The sequence below is a fragment of the Mustela lutreola genome, chromosome 4 (assembly GCF_030435805.1).
Source record: "Mustela lutreola isolate mMusLut2 chromosome 4, mMusLut2.pri, whole genome shotgun sequence".
NCBI classification, from domain to species: domain Eukaryota; kingdom Metazoa; phylum Chordata; class Mammalia; order Carnivora; family Mustelidae; genus Mustela; species Mustela lutreola.
The window spans coordinates 199,941,265-199,962,571 of record NC_081293.1 but is presented as its reverse complement, the minus strand read 5'-3'; the positions used below and the strand labels follow the sequence as shown (position 1 = coordinate 199,962,571).

The 21,307-nt window shown below is 52.0% G+C and overlaps 1 protein-coding gene and 1 long non-coding RNA gene across 4 annotated transcripts; one reads left to right on the top strand and one right to left on the bottom strand.

Moving 5' to 3' along the window:
* The first annotated feature begins 871 nt into the window (after positions 1–871).
* Positions 872–10,671, top strand: CNPY1 (canopy FGF signaling regulator 1). 3 transcript variants are annotated; one of them, XM_059172355.1, is made up of 4 exons: positions 872–980; positions 1,355–1,558; positions 3,254–3,350; positions 7,386–10,671. In XM_059172355.1, the coding sequence occupies exons 2-4, from the start codon at positions 1,415–1,417 to the stop codon at positions 7,421–7,423; spliced, it is 279 nt and encodes a 92-aa protein (XP_059028338.1). In that variant the 5' UTR covers positions 872–980; positions 1,355–1,414; the 3' UTR covers positions 7,424–10,671. The 3 variants fall into 3 exon arrangements, with proteins under 3 accessions (XP_059028338.1, XP_059028336.1, XP_059028337.1); XM_059172353.1 differs by lacking the exon at positions 872–980 and adding an exon at positions 988–1,132; XM_059172354.1 differs by lacking the exon at positions 872–980 and adding an exon at positions 998–1,198.
* A 4,820-nt stretch (positions 10,672–15,491) lies between these two features.
* On the bottom strand, positions 15,492–20,741 carry LOC131830482 (uncharacterized). Its single transcript, XR_009353179.1, has 4 exons — positions 20,504–20,741; positions 18,325–18,466; positions 17,812–17,965; positions 15,492–16,622 (listed from the first exon to the last, which is right to left on the bottom strand). It is a non-coding gene; the product is annotated as an uncharacterized LOC131830482 (long non-coding RNA).
* Between the last annotated feature and the right edge of the window lie 566 nt (positions 20,742–21,307).

Genomic DNA, 21,307 nt, shown 5'->3' with positions numbered 1-21,307 from the left:
GGTATATTCTAGTTTAACACACGATTTAACTGCGAAAAATGAGCGCGTGGGCCTAGAAAGACTGGACGTCAAGCCCAGTTTGGGGGCACTGGCGGGGACACGGCTACCGCGCACACGCTGGGGGCCGCGGGAAGTGAACCAGGGGCGGATTTTTTTTGGCTTTTCCCCGTCCACGGTTCTGTTTTCCACGCAGTCAACCCCTCCCGGAGCGGGGGCGGACGGCGGGGCGGGGGGCCCGGAGCGGCCTACCCGGGAGCGGCGGTCCGAAGGCGCGGGCGGGCAGGGCCACCGCGCCGGGCTGCGCTCGCCCGGGAACCCGCGGCCAGATGGCGGGAGGCGCGGGGACCCTTTGTGCGCCCCGAGCGCGCGCCTCCAAGCCGCGCGGTCGCCGGCACCGGAAGGGTTCACACTGCGTCTGAAAGCGGACAATGGAGTCTGGATGGATCAACATCGCCGAAACCGAGTTCATTTGCGATTCAGCCCCTTTCAGCGCGGTTGTCATGCAAACTTCCGACTTTGATCAGCAGAGGGTGGCGAGGGAGAAAGCCCGCAGAGGCCGGGCCGGGCGCGTCCGCGGCGCCCTTGGCGGGTCCCCGCCCCCTTCCGGAAGGAGCCGCGGGGACGCCGCATCCTGCACCTTGACCTGTCTAGACGGGCCCCGAGTTTTTGTCTCGGTTTCCAAGGGCGCGGGGCGCTCTTTGACCCCCGCGCGGGGCGGAGGTGGCGGCCGCGGGGTCCTCTGAATCCTCGCCGGATCCCGGAGGGAGCGGGGCGCGCGGCGACGGGCACCAGCTGGCCCCAGAGCCCGCGGCCGCGCCGGGGGCCGCCCTGCCCGCCCCTCTCCCCCCGCGCCCGCGGGCGTCAGCGCGGCACCCGCGCCCCGGGGCGCACCTCTGGGCTCCGCCGGGCTGGGCCGGGCTGCGAGGGGCGCGCTGCTCGCCGCGCCTCCGTCCCTCCCCGGCCCCTCTCGTCCTGTCCAGGTTCCGCGTCTCTCTCTCCCCCTTCCGCCCTCTCTCTCCCGCTCCCCTGCAAGTCCACAATCACAGCCATTTTCTGTACTCGGTGCCTTCGTGCGCGTGCTCGGGGACTTTCCGGGAGGATGGCCCGCACAAGTGGACTTCCCAGTTTGCGTGTAGGGTCTTGCCTGCCCCCTTGCAAACACCCGCCCTTTTCCACAAGCAGCGTTTAAGCTCGCTTGGTAAATTCTGTAAAGAGGCCGGCCGCGCGCACGTTCTGCTGCGCGGGGGACGCAGGTCGGCGTTCACGGGGTGGCGAATGTCTCCATGTGCCTCCCCGCGAGCCCCGAGCGCCCCGAGCGCACAAGACCGCTTCCCTGCCCGTGTTGTCTCCGCAGGTCCCCCTGGCCCGCTCGGAGGCTTTCCTGGCCGACCTGTTGGACGGCGTGTGCGAGCGCATGAGCGAATACAAGCTGGAAGAAGACCCGGTGACCAAGGAGAAGGCGTTTAAGAGATTTGCCCCAAGGAAAGGAGACACAATATACAAAGAATTTAAAAAATTCTATTTCTATTCTGATGCTTACAGACCTTTGAAATTCGCGGTAAGCTCTCTTCCCGGGCAGGTGAACCCTGGGCGCCAGAAACACTCTCTGGTTTCTCTTTTTCGCTATTTGCTTGGGTTGGTGAGTTTGGAGATGAATGCTATGTTTGCTTTGTGGTCCTGCCTTTTCAGTGTGACCGGGCATTGAGCAATGTGAGACACCTAACGGGGGCTCTGGAGACAGGAGACATTTTCCAGAAAGTGCTGTGGTAGCTCCCAGGGACTCTGAGACACAGTCTGTGTGTTTCTGTGCCGTGGGGCTTGGGGAGGAGTCCCTTCCAGGTTCCCACAGAAAGAATCAGGGGTCGTGGCTCCTAGGTTAAAATCCAAATTAAAATGAATGTCGCTTTCAAATATTTACAGCCAAATGGTAGAGGAAGAGTGATATACATCATCCGTCCCCCCCACCCCCCTTCAGGCTTCACAGAAGAGAGAGAATTTCTTTCCTGAGTTAATTCAAGTATTTTAGCACAAACTAAGTTAAACAAAGGCTTAGGTATGATAGCTGGCTTAATGCCAAACTTCCGTCCAGTACAGTGTTTATTTTAGATGAAGGCTGGCCTCTGGGTTGCTAGAATGTGCCAGGCAAAATATATTCCAATATATTTCACTTTACTTAATGCTGTTGAATCAGACGAACTGATGGGAAAGCCTGTTTAAAAAATGTATTAAGTTCACACATTGGCCAAAATGTCAGGCATGCTGAAACCCTGAAATAAGGGCTTTAGCTGACTTTTGAAGATTTCATTTTAATTAAAAAGTAGAGGCAATAATTCCAGGTTAAAAGTGCTGTGGACGAGAAATTGCAGTGAGTGAGTGTGCTTGCATTTCACAGGTTTTAAATCAACACATTATAGTGGAATTTAAATATTTTTAAAGGCCATTGAAAAATTTTAAAGTCTTGCTTAATGAACTTGGAAAATGATTTGCAAGTCTCGAGTGAATGCCCTTCTGCAGCTTCCTAATTCCTGAAACTGTAGCCCTGTGCGTCTCTAACACAGACACACACTTTACTTAGAATTGAAGATTTTTTTTTTTTTTTTTAATGTCTGGGCAAATTTGGGCCCCCTCTTCTCTGAAAAGTTAGATTTGGAGGTAGAAGCAGAGTGAAATTATGAATGGATCTCTAAATGGTAGGAAAAGAAACTTCCCCCGAGTAACTGTCAAGCCTGTTACCCACAGTGGGATTGAGGCCCGGTCTGTTTTGATCGCTTTCAGGATTGTTTTCACACTTCAGACTCTGTTTTAAAACCACAACGTGGATTGTCCTGTTAAATCTGAGGGAACCGGGTTTAACCATTTCCAAGGAGCTGTGTTCTTTGAAGGGCTCTAAAACAAACAAAAACAAAGCTAAGACTTTTCGGCCCCACCTAGGAGACCCATTTCTTCCTAGTCCTCACATTCCCATGTAAGGAGAGGAACAGATCCGAAGAACTAGCTTCCTCCCTTACCCTCGTCTTTCAACACCACTAATCAGTTGGTTAAGTCCCAGGAAAATGATGCAATTAACATTCTGGGGAGAGGGGGTCGAGCCAATGCCGCGAATGCCGCGATGTCTTACACCAAAGGGGCTAATAAAAATGGGCCACCTTGGCAACCCGATTTTCTATTTCCAGCTAAGAAAATGTTGGTAAGCGCTTCTAACCAGACGCCCCGTGCGTGTCTCTCCACCTGTGCTGTGATTCCGTTTCCGCAGTGCGAGGCCATACTAGAGGAGCACGAAGACGAGATACTCTCCCTTATCGCCCAGGAGGCACATCACCTCGCTGACAAGCTGTGCAGTGGAAAGGCAGGTACTGTGTCTGATGTAACATGTGTCCTCGCGCGCCCACCCCTTCTCCCCCTGCGCCGCACCATGTTTTTTCAAACGGCGCCTTGCTTTCTCCCTGCCACCGAGGGCTCTCCACTGAATCAGAAAGACACCAAGTGGGAGAGAACAAACAAACAGAACCACAGGGCTCCGGGGGCTCCAGCTCCCTCCTTGACACTTCTTGCCTCTGCTTTGTCAGCAAAGTCTAAGGGGCTCAGGCTAGACTCTCAGATGTTAGGGACCACGTGCTCATCAGAATTGGACGGATCCAAAGCACTTTCTCTTTCCAAACTCCGAGAGAGCTGGGCTTCTCCATCCTGCATCAGGAAGGAGAATCTCTTTAGGACTTGCCTGCAGACAGAAGGTGGGATCTTTATTTAGTGCGAGATTTTGAAAAGGTTTTTGTGTGTTTGTTTGTTGATCGGTAAGGGGAGCTGGATATTTGTTTTTCAAGTTAATTTCCCAGAAATCCACTTGTTCTTAAAATATTTTTCTTTCTGGCAGAGGGTAGAAAAGAATACTTGAGTTATATTCACACACAGACACACACTCAGAAGCTAGATAAATTACAGAGCTTGATTCATGCGAAGTTGAAACTATGTTACTACCATTGGCCTTTCTACCTGTTTGGTGGCCTGTGAACCTTCTAGGGGAGTATCACTATGATGCTTATTTAAAACACTTACCAGGATGTAGCCAAGTTGGGCAGCCTTTTCAGAGATCTTGCAGAAAATGAACCATACATATGAAGACAGTGATTTAAAGTCCTGGAAGTACTTTTACGCCACTGCAGAATCTTGAGATATTTAGCAATTGCTTATAATAAAGTATAATGCACCTGCATCCGCAGTATCGAATTTAGTGCCAAAATCCTTAAAATAATGTTTACTGCACATTTGTAGGTAAATATCCATGTCATTGAAAGTTATTAAAGAAGAAAGTTATAAATGCACATTAATAGGGAAAAGTTTTCTTACTCTGAGTAGATAATAGGGTTGTTTTCTGCTTAAAATCCAGTTTGAAAAATAATAATAAGATTCAGTTTGGTTGGGAGTTTGAAGAAGAGTACACGGCATGACGCAGTTAGGGTTGTCCGGGACTAGGGTCGTCCGGGTGGGGGAGAGCCGGCTCCTGGAGTTCAGTTACCTAATGTTGCAATGTTGTGAAATTCACATCAGTAAGGGCATAGCCTCGATTTCCCAAAGAAAGTATTTCCAAAGTTTTTCAAACAATTTGGAGATGTACATATGCTTGAAGATACAAGCAAAAATGCAATGACCAAGCCAGAAAATGTCTGTTTTCCTGTTTTTTCCTCACAAAGGGTTTGGACTCATCATAACCATCTGTGGCAAATGCAACACATTTGCTCTATAAACACCTGTTCAGACCTTACAGGCAGGCCTGAGAAACTTCCACCAAGTCTTCACAGCAGCCCTTGACCCACATAATCAGATCCTGGGGGAAAGGCTCTGTTCCTAAATGCCGCAGTTTGACTTGAGTTCAGTAATGTCTTTTCACTCCTTTTGCGTATTTATAATTAGAAAAATAATGTGAACCCCGAGAAAATATGAGCATAAGGGGAAACTAAGATACACGCACGGCTACTGGTGTAACATAAAACATTAGATAACTAATTCTCAATAGCGTTTAATTGTTTGAAAACTGGCGAAGTCCTTACACTCTAAACAGAAACATCAGGGCCGCGGGACTCCCGAGAAGGCCAGCTAGCCACCCCAGAGGTAACCGTCTCTGACTGCACCACAGTGCCGTGGTCTCCAAGCTGGGTTTCTCAGTGAAACCCATTTATGGAGGTTACGGATATCAGTTAAAAACTGCGGGTATGTTAATCCTGAAAAGAGGCTAGACTCGCCCCCCCACACCCCCGAGTCTGCTACTGTTGAAGTAAGTTAACAGCCCATAGCAAGATGGACGTTTTTCAAACTTAAAAATTATTGCCAGAAAAGGCTAAAGCAACACATCAGTAAGAAAAATGGCATGTGTGGACCCCGACAACAAAGAAGCGGTGTGTTTTGACATATTGGGACAGTTTCAGATGACCGCGTAGAAGGTGAGACGCTCCCGCGGTAGAAGAACTGGGTGCTCTCCCATGGAATGTTTATATGGGGTAGCAGGTGTCCTGTGTGAGCTCGGCGTCCGTGCCCTGCTTCTCGAGGTAATACTTTACCTTGATCTGTTGTCCCGCAACTTTACTGTGATGGGCCTCCTCATTTTAAAGATGTTTGGAAGACATGGGTGTGTGTGTGTGTACAGACGTGTACTAGAGGCTCTGAACATGCCTTAACCAGTGACGTGCTACCCAGAGTCTGCGGTATCCAAGACACTCCACTGAGGTCTGCAAAAATGTCTACAGACTGTTTTTAAGGAGATAACTTCTCTTAAACAGATGCTTCTAGAACTAGAGCTCTAATTGGAAAGTTGGTCCCTTTTTCTACTTTATGCATGTGTGTGTGCACGTGCGTTTCTTATATGCGTTTATATATGAATTTTGCTTTTTTCTCTTTCACGTAGGTCAATTCACTTTAATCTTTCAATAATTATGTAGTCACAGATGAGGGCACACTCCCAGACTTTAAGACTTCTGCTTTCGTGAGGTAGAATTGACATGAAATTGTAAGGTGTTGGAAGAGTGCGTCGTGGTGATTTGGTGTGTGCGTGCGTCAGGAGAGATCCCTCCCGTCCACTGATTCCTTAAGTGGAGTACACCCCCAGTACACCCCCAGCCACAAACAGCAAACGGGGGAGGATGGAGAAAACATCTATTACATTCAAGATGACCGTTTGGATTTTAAAATAACACATCAGTGGGATTTTCACAAACATTATGTTCCACCTTTTGAATCAGTACAGAAAACCTCAGTGAAAGATGATCTGATTGCAGATGGGGCTGTGGATACCCCGCCACTTTAATCACTGCATAAAACAAAAGTTCACCAAATATATCCCGTTGTTGGGGTGTAAGACAGAATAAGAGGGCTACCCCATACGTAATCTGGGGGAGTTTTCCCCTAGACAAAAATAATAAAAAGAAGAAGAAGAAAAGCCAGCTCATTAGATTTTCCTGATGGAATATTTTGTGGCCCGTGACCCAGGCTTTGCCAGATTGTCATTTTAACGTCTTGAAGTCAAGATGATGTTTTAAAATCTTAATACGATAATTGGGTCATGATAAAAAGTATAGCTACATTCCACTGATGGTAGAGAACGTAACACTCTAGATCATGGGTGAATGGGTAGTCTGCGGTTTGTGGGGTCGTCATTAGCTAGAGTGTGACAGTGTCGACGCAAAGACAGAAATGTCTTCGGGACGCACGTCACTTCTGCTTTCATAGTAAATCTGAACATTTAAACTGTTAGACTGACGAATCTGTCACATGATCATTTGAAGGCAACACAGGAAATAAGGCACCAAGTATCTTGAAATGTTTAGCCTGCATTTAAAGGAAAAGCATTTTTACCTTTCTGTGCAGCCTTCCAAATGATAGTATTGAATGATAATATGCCAAATGATTACTTTCAAAGGTCGGTATATTCCCGTTTTAAATAAACGATGTAGTTAAAATAATCCGTAGTCTTTTTAAAGAGAATTGGCATGAATTGCTTCCAGTTGGAAAAGGAGTGTGTGTTAGAGCATCTCCTTGCCTCTCTGCTCCTTGGGATAAACGCCAGGCGTGCTGTGCCCCAATTTAAAGCATTCCTTAAATACTCCCAAGGCCATGGGCAAAGCGGTATGATCCCTGGGCTTGGGTTTTTAAATATTCCAGGAAAAAAAGGCTGGAAGATGGGACTAGAGTAGCTTTGACAGGTGTCGAGGCTAGGTTTGGAGTCCGAGGGAGTAGACTATACCCTTTTATCTGCTTGTGTGTGTATTTGAAAATTTCCACGACAAAAAAGGTTTTAAAATATGCTTCCGTAAAAATGTGGGGTTTTGCAGAAGGTTAGTGACTCACACGCTGTGATTAAATGTGAGAGTGATGTTGTGTAACTTTTTCCCCCCCAGATCTCTGCAAAACCGCTGCTAAGCAGACCGAGCTCTAGGGTGCCAGGCCCATCAGGTGGTGAGGGGAGCCGCGGCGCACAGGTCAACAGCCACGTTCATATCTTCTTGTTTCTTCATGGGAAGAAAGTCTGCATCTCTCATTTATACCATGTCGTCTCATGTAGGACATTTTTTTGGAAAATCCGTTGTTTGGCATCACAACAAACCTGGTTCTTCCTGGTTCTTTCTATAGGGAGGTGAAGGAAGGCATAAAACAAATCAGCTTTCTGGATTTTGGTACAGACAGAGTTGGGAGTAAAGCATTTAATTTGATAATAAGAAAAAAGCGAAGCCATTTCATAAATGAAATAAGGATCTGATCATGCATATTGTTGATTTGGTGCACGTCTACAAGTATCCCGTTCTCTTTGATAAGAACTTGATTTGATTTCTTAAATACTTGATTGGTCAGGAAATTAAGAAAATATATTGCTACAAATTCCAGATTATGTCTTCTTGGATCTATATGGTGATCAGTAAAAGAAACAAGCTTATTTTATATCAGGAATGAAAATCAAATTTCCAGCTTTAAACCCTAAGTTTAAAAACTTTTTAATCTCTAAAATGTAATTGAATACATAAAAAATAATGAATATTTTTACAGCGAGCAGGACGGTGGTCTTTCTCATGCGTACCTTCTGAATTCAGATGATTCAGAAAGTCGATTTATGATTACACTGTGCATTCTTCAAAGATGATACCAATGACCATGTTTTGTTTTGCTGCAAACTCTAGCGTGTGTGTGTTTTAAAAGACTTTCGGCTAACAGCCAGCATGTGTATCTTCCTCCTAACTAACCTGTTATTCTCCCGACTTGGGTGTTTTGGTAGGTGTGGAGGTGGAGGGGAGGGAAGATCTTACGAGAAATCACCCATTGATCACACTTTATGCAGAACCTAGTAAACATATTGCTCTTGGGTATTTCACTGTCTCTGTTAAATTTACATTCAATGGAATCTGACTTTAATTATTTAAAATGTCAGGATGTGTTCCACACACTTCTTTTTAAAAGAAGAAATGCTTGTTGTTGGCAGTGAGAATTTTCCAGATAGGATAAGATAAATTCTGCCCTCAAAGAGCAAAATCTCTCTTGTAATGTGGTCCATCATTGCCTGAAAAACTCAGCTAAGGCTTCGGCAAGGAGGGAGTTCTGAAACTTAGGAACATTTACCAAAATTAAGGGGAAGCAGTTTCCACTTTTTCCCTTCTTTCCCCTCACTTCTTACTGGAAGTCAGAATTTTAGATTCATGTCACTTGTTTCTTTGGGGAAACGGAAAGGCATGTGATGTTTGGACACATCTGTAGCTGGTTAACAAGGACAGACCCTACGTATTGGAGCCCAGGGAACCTGCACTGATAGAAAATGGAAATGGGCTTCCAGAACAATTAGCCCCATCTTTCAGTCAGATAGCAAAGTTGTGATTTACAGCACGGTCCCTACATCTTTACGTAAACCTGTCTATTTAAGATTAATTCAGCATTTCAGATAGCTCCGAGTCACGAACACCTCCCAGACTTGGGCTTCCTTGGTAGGTGCACTGCCCACGAGCCTGATTCCTTCATGAGAGCATGACCGTGGCCGTGGTGGGCAGGTGCGCCCAGAGCTGGCACATCCGTGACCATGCAAGTGTGACCTCAGGCTTTCCAGACTCTCACTGGTCATTGTCACAAAGTCTCAGATACAGACACAGCTAACAACCTAAGTGAACCTGAGGGCTCCGTCTTCCTTCCCCCGTGGAAGTTCTCACGGGTGGTGAAACGCTTGCTTTGACCGGAGAGAACCACGCATCTCGCCTCTAATAGCGATCCTTGAAGGTCTTGCCAAATATGGCTTTTCAGTTGTTTCTTATCTCTGAGGAGAACTAGTCTTGTGTCTTCGAAGACTTTTGGTAGCTCCTGACTTACCTACTGGTTCTTTCCAGAATTTTTTTCCCAGCTCAAACTTGTTAAGCTCATGTAAATACTGTGACTTGCTAAGTTACTGATTAAATATACGTTTGTGGGATAGACACGATCACCACGTTTCTTACAGCTGCAGACATGCGGGTGTTTCCTGTAGGGCACAGTCAGGCTGTGGTGCTTTCACTAATGAGCGATAATGAGACAGAATAGTTGCTCGCTTTAGCATCCCTCTGAGCCACAGTCCCGCCTTCTTAATGACGCTTGTTGACCCAAACCAAAACAAAGCAAAAAGCCTGGGGGAAAAAAAAAAAAGCAACACCCAAACACCCAAAGTGTGGCACAAAAGTTTCTCAGAATCAATGAAAAGCAACTTAATTCTGGGTCAGAAAGATTCCTGGAGGAAAAAAAGTGGGGGGTGTGATGTTCATTAAAATAATGGGGAGAGCAGGCACGTTCGGGCAGTGGTTTCAAGTCGTGCTTTTATGAGACAGGTTCTTTGGGTCTCCCTGGAAGGCTCTGGGAACCTGTTCTCATAAAGAGAAACCAAATTGGCTGCAATGCACTGTTTATATTCTGTTACGTGGATCACTACTTGCTAAGAATAAGCCAAGACCACTGAATCCATTTCACCGAGGAGTGGAAAGTGGAATTGAGCCAAAGTCCCAAATGGGAGAAATCAATACTTGATTTACTAAGACAAGCCCTAAAAAACCAGAGTCAATAGCTGGTTATATTTGTTCTGCCTACTTCTCGGCTTGGGTTGGTATATATTCATGTATGTAATGGCTTCATGTAAATAAAAAAAATTTTAAGCTATCACTCTTAAAATTCAGGTTATAATGGAATTGGAGGAGAAGCCATTCTTTGATGTGATGCTGTGGCCTGTTTGAAGATTTGACACAAATTTTGGAGCTAATCTTAAATCTCGAAGCCCACCCAATAGTATATTACGTAGTTTTATACCAAAATGTAATTAGCAATGAGAGTAAATGGTCACAACACCTGTTAGACACAAGTGTATGTTTTGCTATGATTTTCTGCCTGTAACTTTCTGCCCCTTCATACATTTCCTGAAATTCTCAGATTAGGTGCCTGGATTTACAGCAAGGAACTGGATAGATCAAAGACCGAAGGAGAGAAATGAAATTGGAGTCCGGAATCATGGACGTTCACTGCCCTTGCGCTACCTAGGATAAGACGCAGTAGACGACCATGTCCTCTCCCTTAGTACCCAATGCCCCTGGCCCTGAACGTGTATTTGCTGAGGGGGAACAGCCCACTGGTTTTGTCCATTTCCAGAACCTGCCCTTCTTGGAGATGGTGATTAAATTTAATGTACAGTGAGCTCATTTGTCTGTAAGAAATCTAGTGTGGCTTGTGAGGTGGGTCTGAACAATCAGAAGTAGAGTTCTCCACCTTTCTGGGTGCTCGGAGGGCCCTGGAGACAGGCGGGAGCACGGAAACACAGATGCGCGCAAACCCACCCCCGTACATGGAAATGAGGTCTGGACCCCGGGAAGTCACGTGAAGCTGGGATCGCTCCAAGGTGCACATCTCAGAGGAAAACGTGTCTGGAAATTTCTGTAATTCCTTAAGGGGAAAAAAAAAAATCATTCCTGTGCTCCTTAATCTTGATTTTCAAGAAAGAAAAAAATATGCTAAATTTTAACAGATATATAGAAAATAGTCTATGTCACAAGATAGTTACAAAACACAGTCCATCTGTTAAGAAGTTCCTGGAAAACAACGAGCTTGGAGACTCTGCTGGAAACGCATCAGAATTGTATTGTGATGTGGCTGGTTATTACGGAACACAGATTTGATCTGGCCAGCCGCGGGTCGAGACCGTAACCCCCAAAACATAAGGGCACAAAGTGGAAGCCCGTACAGTGAGGGGAGCAGTTAAATAGGCGAGAGCACAGCCGTGTTCCCCCCGACGCCAGCGTGGGCGACAGCCGGCGGCACACTTGGCTGAGCTGGGACACACCCCCGAGCCGCGCAAGTCTGCCCTTGGAGCAGACAGAGGCTCCGGGAACTTCCTCCTCCGTTCGGGGCTGTTACTAAGCCAGTGTGGAAGGTATGCAGGTTACATAACAGAAGGTCGGATGGCCAGTGTCAGCTAATTAAGCATGGCTGAGACCCGGAAAGATCCTGTAAGTGATAAGTTAAAATATTAATACCGATTTCCAACTTCATGAATAGCGAGGCTGGCACCCGAAGAGTTAGAATGTACTCCTGACATTTTATATTAAGGTTTTGGCCTCAAAGCCACTTTCCGAACAAGTGGGAGTTCCTCTGCAGCACAGTCTCGGATACCAGCCGAGAAAGGGTGATGGTAATCCTTGAGGTAACACCACTCTCAACAGAGAGAGAGAAGATTCCAATCAGGTGACTTTCATTGTCTGATAGAAATGATCTTTATGGCTTTGTTGTTCTTCATCAAAGGGCGCTGATTAAGCATCTTCATGCCCTGTGGTTTGTAGAAGAAAGCAGAGAACCAAAAAATAGTCTATTTGGCCCCCATTAAAAATGGGCCCTGTTTAAAGCAACATTGTATTAAAACAGAGCGAAGTCTGATACAAATGCGGTTCAATGAGTGTTATTAAATTATTAGACCTTAAGGTGAAAATACACCCTTGAAATGCCTTTATATGCAATCAGAGCTGGTGATTAAATTTTAATGCCCTAAGATTAAAGGGCCACTTCAGTGAGGTATTTTTGTTTTATTTTTTTGTTTTGGGGGGTTGTTTGGTTGGGTTTGGGTTTTTAGTAGGACCCCCAGTGGGGAACAGGAGATGCTGTGAATTTGCTCCATTTTGTATACATCATGGATCCTGAAGCCTCGGCCGGTTTCCAGGGTGAAAGCGTCCAGGCTCTGGCTCAGCCTCGCGTGGCGGCAGTGGCGTGGCCGTTTGCCTATCACAAGCCACAGGAAGTCCCGTGACCCCGTGTGAGGCCCAGTGGCCCCGTGTCCAGGCCCAGTGGTGCTGCAGGCTCCTGCAGGAGACAGAGGCCAGATCGGAGCCGCAAACGGGGCCGACTCTCCGCCAGCGGGGGTGGTGTTTGAACCTTAAGACTTTTTTTTTAAAAGAAATGGTTTTCCTTCTACCTGGCGACTGAGTGTCAAACCCATCAAAGCCTTTGTTCTTCTAGCTCGGATGACTTACTCCCACAGACGGAAGTGTTCCCTGATACACTAGGCCAGAGGGGAGTAACCACACGGGCCCGATCCCTCCCGGCCCGGACACCCCCATAGCTCCCCCCGGGGACTGCCGTGGCGTGACCCGAGCCCCTGGGGCAGTGGGCCCAGGTGGGCCGCCCTTTCTCCGGCGCTGGCCTGCTGCCTTGCTCTGAGCAGCCCGAGCTTGCCCTGGAGCCCGGCCGTCCGGCCCTGCGTCCCCGAGGAGACAACACCATGGGCCGCCACTGCCACAGACAAAGCGCGGCTCCTTCCGTTTCTTCTCTCCTCCACGGCAGCCCCGCTCCCGGCTCTGCGCTCAGGCTGGGCCCGGAATCCCGGCTTCGTGTTCCGCTCAGAGTGAGCCGTGGGCCCGAACCAGAGAAACTTCTCACCCAAACCCTCTTCCTACGCACCCACAAGCTCACACAGACTCGATGCTGCCTGCCTGGGGCTGGGGGTGCCCCTAGCAGCCTGTGCCCCCCAGTAACGGTCCCCAGCAGCCTGCACCCCCCCAGTAACAGCCCCCAGCAGCCTGCGCCCCCCCCCCAGTAACAGACCCGAGCAGCCTGCGCCTCCCCCAGTAACGGCCCCCAGCAGCCTGCGCCTCCCCCAGTAACGGCCCCCAGCAGCCTGCGCCCCCTCCAGTAACGGCCCCCAGCAGCCTGCGCCCCCCAGTAACGGCCCCCAGCAGCCCGCGCCCCCCCCAGTAACGGTCCCCAGCAGCCTGCGCCCCCCAGTAATGGTCCCCAGCAGCCTGTGTCCCCCAGTAATGGCCCCCAGCAACCTGCGCCCCCCAGTAACGGTCCCCCTACATGACAACACTTGCCGACCCCCATGTTTTGTCAGACACCTGTGTGCTGTGAGGCCCCACCGGGAAAGGCAGAGGGGAGGTGGGCAGGGGCCCCTCCACGTTCCGACGGGGAAGCTGGGGATTCTCAATGGGAAGTGGAGATGAGGGTGACCCCGCCGGAGGCGTCAGTGTGAACGCGGCTGCCCGCCACGCTGGACAAGCACTGGGGGCCTCATCTTTGTCCTCGAGAAGGCCACCTCCTCCTGGGCCCCCAGCGTTTTTGAGGTCAGTCGTGGGAAAGGCAGACCCAGAAAAGACCCCGGCTGGTGTCCGGAAGAAACCCTACCCTGACCGCCTGCTGATGAGAGGTGGGGGCTGGAACTCTGCTCCCTTCAGGGGCCGTTGGTGGGAGCGAGGGGGGGATCCAGGGGGGCGAGGAGCCCACACAGACCTCCAGGGTCTCCTGCCCTGAGAAGGAAGAGGCAGAGACCTTGGGAGGGGGCGGTGGGCAGAGCGGCTGGGTGGTCTTTCCATCAAGCCCCTGGCGGGCACCTTGCAGGGGAGTCGACACTTCCAGGTCACCTGTGATCCCAGCCGAGACAGAGACAGACCTGAGGGGGGGCAGTTGTCAGATTTGCAGACGGGCTGGCAAGAACGCCAGGCCTGCCTGTCTCCCCGGGGGCCGTCGCCATTCGCGGCCCTGGCAGCGCCTGCGGCTGGTGTCCCCCCGGACTTGCCTTGCCTGGTCGCCTGTAGGGGCAGATTTGGGGCAGGCATGTTACTTTGAGCTGAACACAAACTCAGACCGCAAAACTATGTCATCTCCTCTTGCTACTTTCCAGCCGAGCAGAAAGCACAGAATTCTCCTTTACAGTTAGGCTCCTGCCGTGCAGGGGGTGCAGGAGAGCAGACGGAATCGCCTGGACCCTTCTGGGGTTTTCGTTTCTGTTTGATTAAGTGCCTGTGGCCAGTTTGCAGCCTGGTCGTCCTCCCTCTGAAAGCCTGACTCTGGGAGATCGTCTCCAAACCCAGCTAGGGACCAAGGGACGCTGTTCAGCTAGGGACTCCGTGACCTTCTGCTCCCTGGTGTGTCTGCCGGCCTGACCCACTCTGCCTGGAACCCACTGAACAGACACTGCTGGTCCCTCTCCCTGTCCTCCTGGGAAGACCACATTCAAGATCGTCCACTGCCTTCTGCCCTTGCCTCTCCTGGAGGCCGCAGGGCAGGTTGGGGTCCCCAGGGGCCACACTGCGGGAATCCTGGGTCCTCCAAACACTTGGGAGGTGCCGGTCAAACAAGGGCTCGCTGGGCGCTGGACAGGTGGGTGGCCAGTGCCCCAAGCAGGATGGCCACAAAGGCGGCCCCTCAGTCTCTGTGGCTTGAGTCTCCTTTAAAACCAGACAAAAAGGAAAATATCACACACACACACACGCGTGCGCACACACACACGCACGCATTTTTTTCTTCTAAGTAAAAAAAAAAAAAAAAAAAAAAAACCTGTATTTAGAAAAATGAAGATTTAAAAAGAAAAGAATAAAGACATTCGTATGTCCCATCACCCAGATAATTGTTTGCGTCTATATGTAAGTGTGCACGCGTGTGTGGGAGGGCACGTGTGTGCATGCATGTGAGTTAGTTGTGCAGCCAGGTGTTCTCTGGCCCAGAACTTCCACTCGAAGTGCTAGAACTTTCTTCTGGTGCTTGATATTTTCCTGCAACACAGCTCGTCAGAGTGGCAAGGGGCTCACTCCCGGCGGGCACAGCAGCTCTAGGAGCTCGTCGCCCGCGTTGGGTCACTTGGGTTGTTTCCAGTCTTCTGTGAGCGTGAACAGGGTGGAGGTGACTTTTGGTAGCTGAACCTTGGCCAGTTCGGAACAGCTTCCCTTGAGGGGACGTTGCAGACGGGGAAGCGCCGTGAGTCTGGGCAGACGGGAGACGGGCGCGGGTGCGGGGTGGGAGCTGCTCCCTGGGGCTTCTCGAGGCCGCATGAAGACCTCCAACAGCTTGGCACCATAGGACCCGTGATGCCATTGAGCCTAGGACAGCGCCTGCCCTCTTGAGCTGGCTCCCTATGCGTGAGGCATCCAGAAAGTCTTCTCGTAATTGGAAGATGCCTTGTCTTCAGTGAGGACAGTCCAGGCCCTCCAGCACGGCCGGCTGGCAGCTTCCCCAACTGGGGCGCAGAGCCCCAGCTGGGTCGCCTGGACCTCCCAGGGGCACTCCACTGCTCTCGTGCTGGCCATGCTGGGGAGAACCATGAACAGGACATTACAGTCCCTCCCACAGGCACCCCTTCCCGTCACCCTCACACAACCTTTTGTAGAAATACAATTCTTTTTGCCCCATGCAGATGAAGAAACCAGGGTCTGGAGAGACAGGAGTGGCCACATTCGAAGGTCCTGGTATCCCCACTGCAGCCCCAGCGGGGAGCCCCTCTGATGCAGTGAAGACGGACTGGTTGGACAGGAGAGTCCCTGAGGTGCCTTGGGTCCCGATGTAAGGGCACGAGGGCGGGAGACCAGGCATCTGGGCCTCCAGATCCCCCGGAGCCCCGTGGACAGAGCACTGGAATGGAAGTCGCAGGACTCTAGGACTGAGGCTGCTCAAACATGACCTTGTCGGCGGGTGACATCACCCCTAAAGGTCACAACAGGAAAGTATGTGCCCATGGGAGGCAGAGGGCATGGCCCTAGTGTGGGGGCTGAGCTCGGGGATGGGGGCGACCACGTCCATCTGCAGCGTCACAGAGGCCAGGCTCGGTGTGCGGTGTTGGCTGTCATGGCATCTGTGTCCACAGACACTGCAGGCTCGGAGCAGGGGCCCAAAAACCATCCCGAGGGAATGGCTGCCCCAAATACGGTAATTTAGGGTATTGCCGCAGGGTCAGGCTGCGCTCCCTGTGCGCTGCGTTGGTCGCTCTCCGTCCTCATGACACTTGTTCTTTGAAGTTCCTTTTCTCTCCTTCTGCCCTCAGAAGGCTGCTGGTCCTTTGGTAAACGTGCATTTCGCCTCTCAACCTCCCTCTAAAGCAGAGTTTCTTAGCCTCTTTTAATGCCGGGGAGCCTTGGGAAGCCCATGACCACGCCGTCCTCTGATGGATATGTACGTGTGCATCCAGGAGATGTAGACGATCACCAGAAACCCAACTAGACTGAAATACTTACCAAATATATTTTAACTGTGATGTGTTTCTTTGCTAATATGTTAGATAAGAAGATGCCCTCACAGGTCTAATCAATGATTTTGAAGAAGCGACAAGCAGAGACGGCCTCGCCATTCACCGGCAACAACAGCAGCAGGACGTGAACGTGTCTGTGGTTTCACTGGCAACGGGAGGGACAGAGCATCAGGCTAAGGGCGAGAAGGCACAGGACACCACCGCACGACCGCACTCACGGCCGGGGTCCGAGAAACAGAACAAATGAGTGAAGCGGGAAGAAAGAGAAACAGGGACAAACCAAGAACCAGACCTTCCCTACAGAGAACACAGTGCTGGTCACCAGAGGGGAGGTGGCCGGGGCAGCGGGGGCCAGGACGGGGATGAAGGAGCGCACCCGAGGGACGCGCCCTGGGGCAGGACGGGCTGCATCGCTCCGGGGCGCGTCTGAAACTAACACGACACCGTACGTGAACTCATGGGAATTAAAGTAAAATCTTAAAGGAATTGGCAACAAGGTCACAGGCAAGGCTGACTCCTCTCGTGGCATCATTAGGTCTGTTTCACAGTGAAAAGAACTGGCCAATTGCCAGTAGGCATTGGTTAGTGAGAACAGGATGCAGAACCCCGGGGAAGACCTCCGGCCCTAAAGCAAACAGAGAGAGGTCAACTCGTGCAGACAGGAACATGAGGCACAGAGAGGCTCGCTGTCTGGTCTAAGGCGACGCAGCAGGTCAGAACCCCACACGCGACCTTCCACTGAAGGCAAAGAGCTGACCTCTCCGCGCTCCCCCCAGCCCCTCCCATTAGCATCCCAGAGAGCTCATCCGAGAAGGTCGCTGGACCACCTTTACCGCCCGTGAAGAAGACCCTTGACAGAGGTGTAAGACACGGAAAAAGGCATTTTAGGAAATAGGAAAAGAGCTCCTGAGAATATAAAATTCAAGCCTGGACCACACATGTAGAGTCACTCAATCGGGGGAATTAGAAGATTCATTTTATCACAGAAAATCTTGAAAATTCCATCCCTAGTGCTCATTTTGGGTAGCACGATAAAATTAGCAATAAGAGGGCGTCTGGGTGGCTCAGTGGGTTAAGCCTCTGCCTTTGGCTCAGGTCATGATCCCAGCGTCCTGGGATCGAGTCCTGAGTTGGGATCCCTCCTTGGCGGGGAGCCTGTTTCTCCCTCTCCCACTCCCCCTGCTTGTGTTCCCTCTCTCACTGTCTCTCTCTCTCTCTCTCTGTGTCAAATAAATAAATAAAATCTTTTTTAAAATTAGCAATAAGACTAATAATAGGACTGCTTAAAGAAATCCTTCAAATCAAGTTTAGATTTAAAAGAAATAAATACTTACAGATAGGTGAACCACTTGCTTCAACTTGCCATATTTTGAGTACAGTGGAAGATGTGGTCATTGGGTCTTCGGGTCCTGTGTTGCCAAAATTCTGTACAAGATAGAGTGCTCGGGGGATAAGTAGCCCCTGACAATACAGACAAGTTTCATGTTTCTGGAAATATACACCAAAAAGGACGAAACAGTATATGAGTATTTTTTTCTTTCAACAAATACTCCAAATGAAAATGTTGGCAATTGGATTCTCTCTCTTTTTTTAAGATTTTATTTATTTATTGACAGAGAGAATAAATCTTCTGCTCCCCAGGGGGAGTGGCAGAGGCAGAGGGGGAAGCAGGATTTCAGGGGAGTGGGGAGCCCGATGCGGGGCTCGACCCCAGAACCCTGGGATCATGACTGAGCCAAAGGCAGGCACTTAACAAGTAAGCCCCCCCAGATGTCCCGCGATTGGACTCTTTCAGCGTTTCCATAAATCGAAGGTGTAACTTCCCCTACGTCTCCCCCTCCTCTTACTTGTGTTCGCATCCCTGTGGAGGTCAGGATTACTGTGCGCCCGCACAGGGTCATCGCTCCCCACCAAAGATGCTCCGAGGCGCCACAGAGATTTCATGGCAGGAAAGGACCCGCGCTCCCTCCAGGGCTGTCTTCCTCTCTCCTGTTTGACCAGAGGTGGTCACCGCATCTCTGCCCCATCGCTCCCCACCTTACTGCCCCCACCCCGAATCAGCCCCTCTCCATCTGTTCCTGCTCCAGGCTAGCCTGCGTGCCATGGCCAAGGTGGTCCTGGACACTTCTCCAGCAGCTCCCCCTCCTCTGGCTGCTCCTCCTCCAGCTGCTCCTCCTCCAGCTGCTTTTCCTCCTCCTCCAGCAGCTCCCCCTCCTCCAGCTGCCTCACCAGCTGTCTCTTTCCTCCAGCTGCCTCCCCCTCCCCCGATGCTCCTCCCACCCCTCCAGCTGCCTGGCCCTCCTCCAAAGCTCTCCCCTCTTCCAGGTGCCCCCCACATTCCTCTAGTAGCTCCCACTCTTCCATCTGCCCCTTCTCCTCTAGCAGCTCCCCCTCCCCCTCTTCCAGCTGCTCCCTGTCCTCCAGCTGCTCCTCCTCCAGCTGCTCTGCCCCCTCCAGCTGTTCCTCCCCCTCTTCCAACTGTTCCCCCTCTTCCAGCTGCTCCTCCTCCAGCTGCTCCTCCTCTAGCTGCTGCTCCTCCTCCAGCTGCTCCTCCCCCTCTTCCAGCTTCTCCCCCTCCTCTAGCCACTCCTCCACCAGCTGCTCCTCCTCCTCCAGCTATTCCCCCTCTTCCAGCTGTTCCTCCCCCTCTTCCAGCTGCTCCTCCTCTAGCTGCTCCTCTGCCTCCAGCTACTCCTCCCCCTCCTCCAGCTGCTCTACCTCCTCCAGCTGCTCCTCCTTCTCCAGCTATTCCCCCTCTTCCAGCTGTTCCTCCCCCTCTTCCAGCTGCTCCTCCTTCTCCAGCTGCTCCTCTGCCTCCAGCTACTCCTCCCCCTCCTCCAGCTGCTCCCTCTCCTCCAGCTGCTCTTCCTCCAGCTGCTCCTCCTCCTCCAGCTGCTCCTCCTCTAGCTGCTCCTCTTCTTCCAGCTGCTCCTCCCCCTCTTCCAGCTTCTCCCCCTCCTCTAGCCACTCCTCCTCCAGCTGCTCCTACTCCTCCAGCTATTCCCCCTCTTCCAGCTGTTCCTCCCCCTCTACCAGCTGCTCCTCCTCCTCCAGCTGTTCCCCCTCCTCCAGCTGCTCCTCCTCTAGCTGCTCCTCTGCCTCCAGCTACTCCTCCCCCTCCTCCAGCTGCTCCTCTCCCTCTAGCTGCTCCTCTCCCTCCTCCAGCTGCTCCTCCCCCTCCTCCAGCTGCTCCTCCCCCTCCAGCTGCTCTTCCACTAGCTACTCCTCCTCCTCCAGCTACTCCTCCTCCAGCTGCTCCTCCTCTAGCTGCTCCTCCTCCTCCAGCTGCTCCCCCTCTTCCAGCTTCTCCACCCCCTCCACCAGCTGCTGCTCCTCCTCCAGCTGTTCCCCCCTCCAGCTGCTCCTCCTCCAGCTGCTCCTCCTCTAGCTGCTCCTCTGCCTCCAGATACTCCTCCCCCTCCTCTAGCCACTCCTCCTCCAGCTGCTCCTCATCTTCCAGCTGCTCCTCCCCCTCCTCCAGCTGCTCCACCTCCTACAGCTTCTCCCCCTCCTCCAGCTGCTCCTCCCCCTCCTCCAGCTGCTCCTCCCCCTCCTCCAGCTTCTCCCCCTCCTCCAGCTGCTCCATCTCTAACTTCCCCTCCACTTCCTCCAGCTCCTCTTCCTCCTCCGCCAACAGCTGCCCCTCGTCCAGCTGCCCCCCAGCCGTCTCCTTCCACCAGCTGCCCCCTCCTCTCACTACCTCCTGCCTCCCCATTGTCCCCCTGCTCCTCCAGCGGCTGCCACCCCTGCCTCCTGGCCTTGCACCCCTGTAGGCCCTGCAGCCTGAGCTCTGCCCCTCTTGCTTCCTGGCCGGTCGCTACTTCCCTCCCTCTCTGCATCATTCTTCCTCCCTCCAGGTTTCTGGATCCCAGAGGCCCGCTGCGACAGCGATTGCAGAGCAGGCTGAATATACGGCGAAGCCAGCCCACAAGTCTAGTTAACATCTGTCACCTTACGGTCACCAGATCCCCTGGGTGTGACGGGGACTTTGGAGATGCCCCCTCTCCGCCGCGGTTAGATACGCACCCCGGTGTTGCCAGCCACAGCCGCCAGGCTGCCTGGCACGCCGTTTCCCGCAGATGCAAGCATCCGGGCATTGTGCCCCACACCCGAGGGCCCGTGCTGTTACAGGCCCGCTGAACCTCAGTAGAAAGCAAGGAGGGAGGCGGGGAGGGGGGCAGGAAGGAGGGAGGAGCCGGGCCAGGAATGAACAGCAGGCTGGGAGGAAAGAGCTTGGGACAGACCCAGGAGAGCCGGCGGGCGACCTTGGTCATCCCTCACGCTTGGCTCCAGGTCTGTGCTGCGCTGGGAAAGCGAGAGGCCGCGCTCCTCTGCCCCCTCCCCGATCCGACGGTACCGGCACCGCCGTAAGCTCTGCTCCATGAGGCTGTCCCCACCCGTCCCCCTCGACTGCTCCTGTCCACGTGTTTCGGCCCCTCTTCCGCTCCCCTCGCCGTCCCCTCCTGCCCTCGGGAGCCCCTCAGAGGCTCCGCAGGCTCTCCTCTCCCTGGTCGCTCGTCCCCATCCCTGGTGCCCGGACGACACCCGCCGCCCCCCACCCCCCCCCCGCCCTGCTCCTCCCACGAGCCTCATCTCCGGGCTGAGTCTGGCTTCGCTCTGCGCCCTTTGTGGCTTTGTCTTCCCTTCTTTTCCTTTTGTTTCTGTGGGTTTCACTAAACTGTTTGCACACTTCTAGAGAAATTTCCGTCTTCCCCACGAGCCCATTCTCTCAGGCCCCATCGAGTGGGCCACCGTGCTTCCTGCGCCCCCAAGGATGCCTGGAGCCAACCATGGCAACAGCCCGAGGGGCGGCCGGCCTCCGGGACCGGC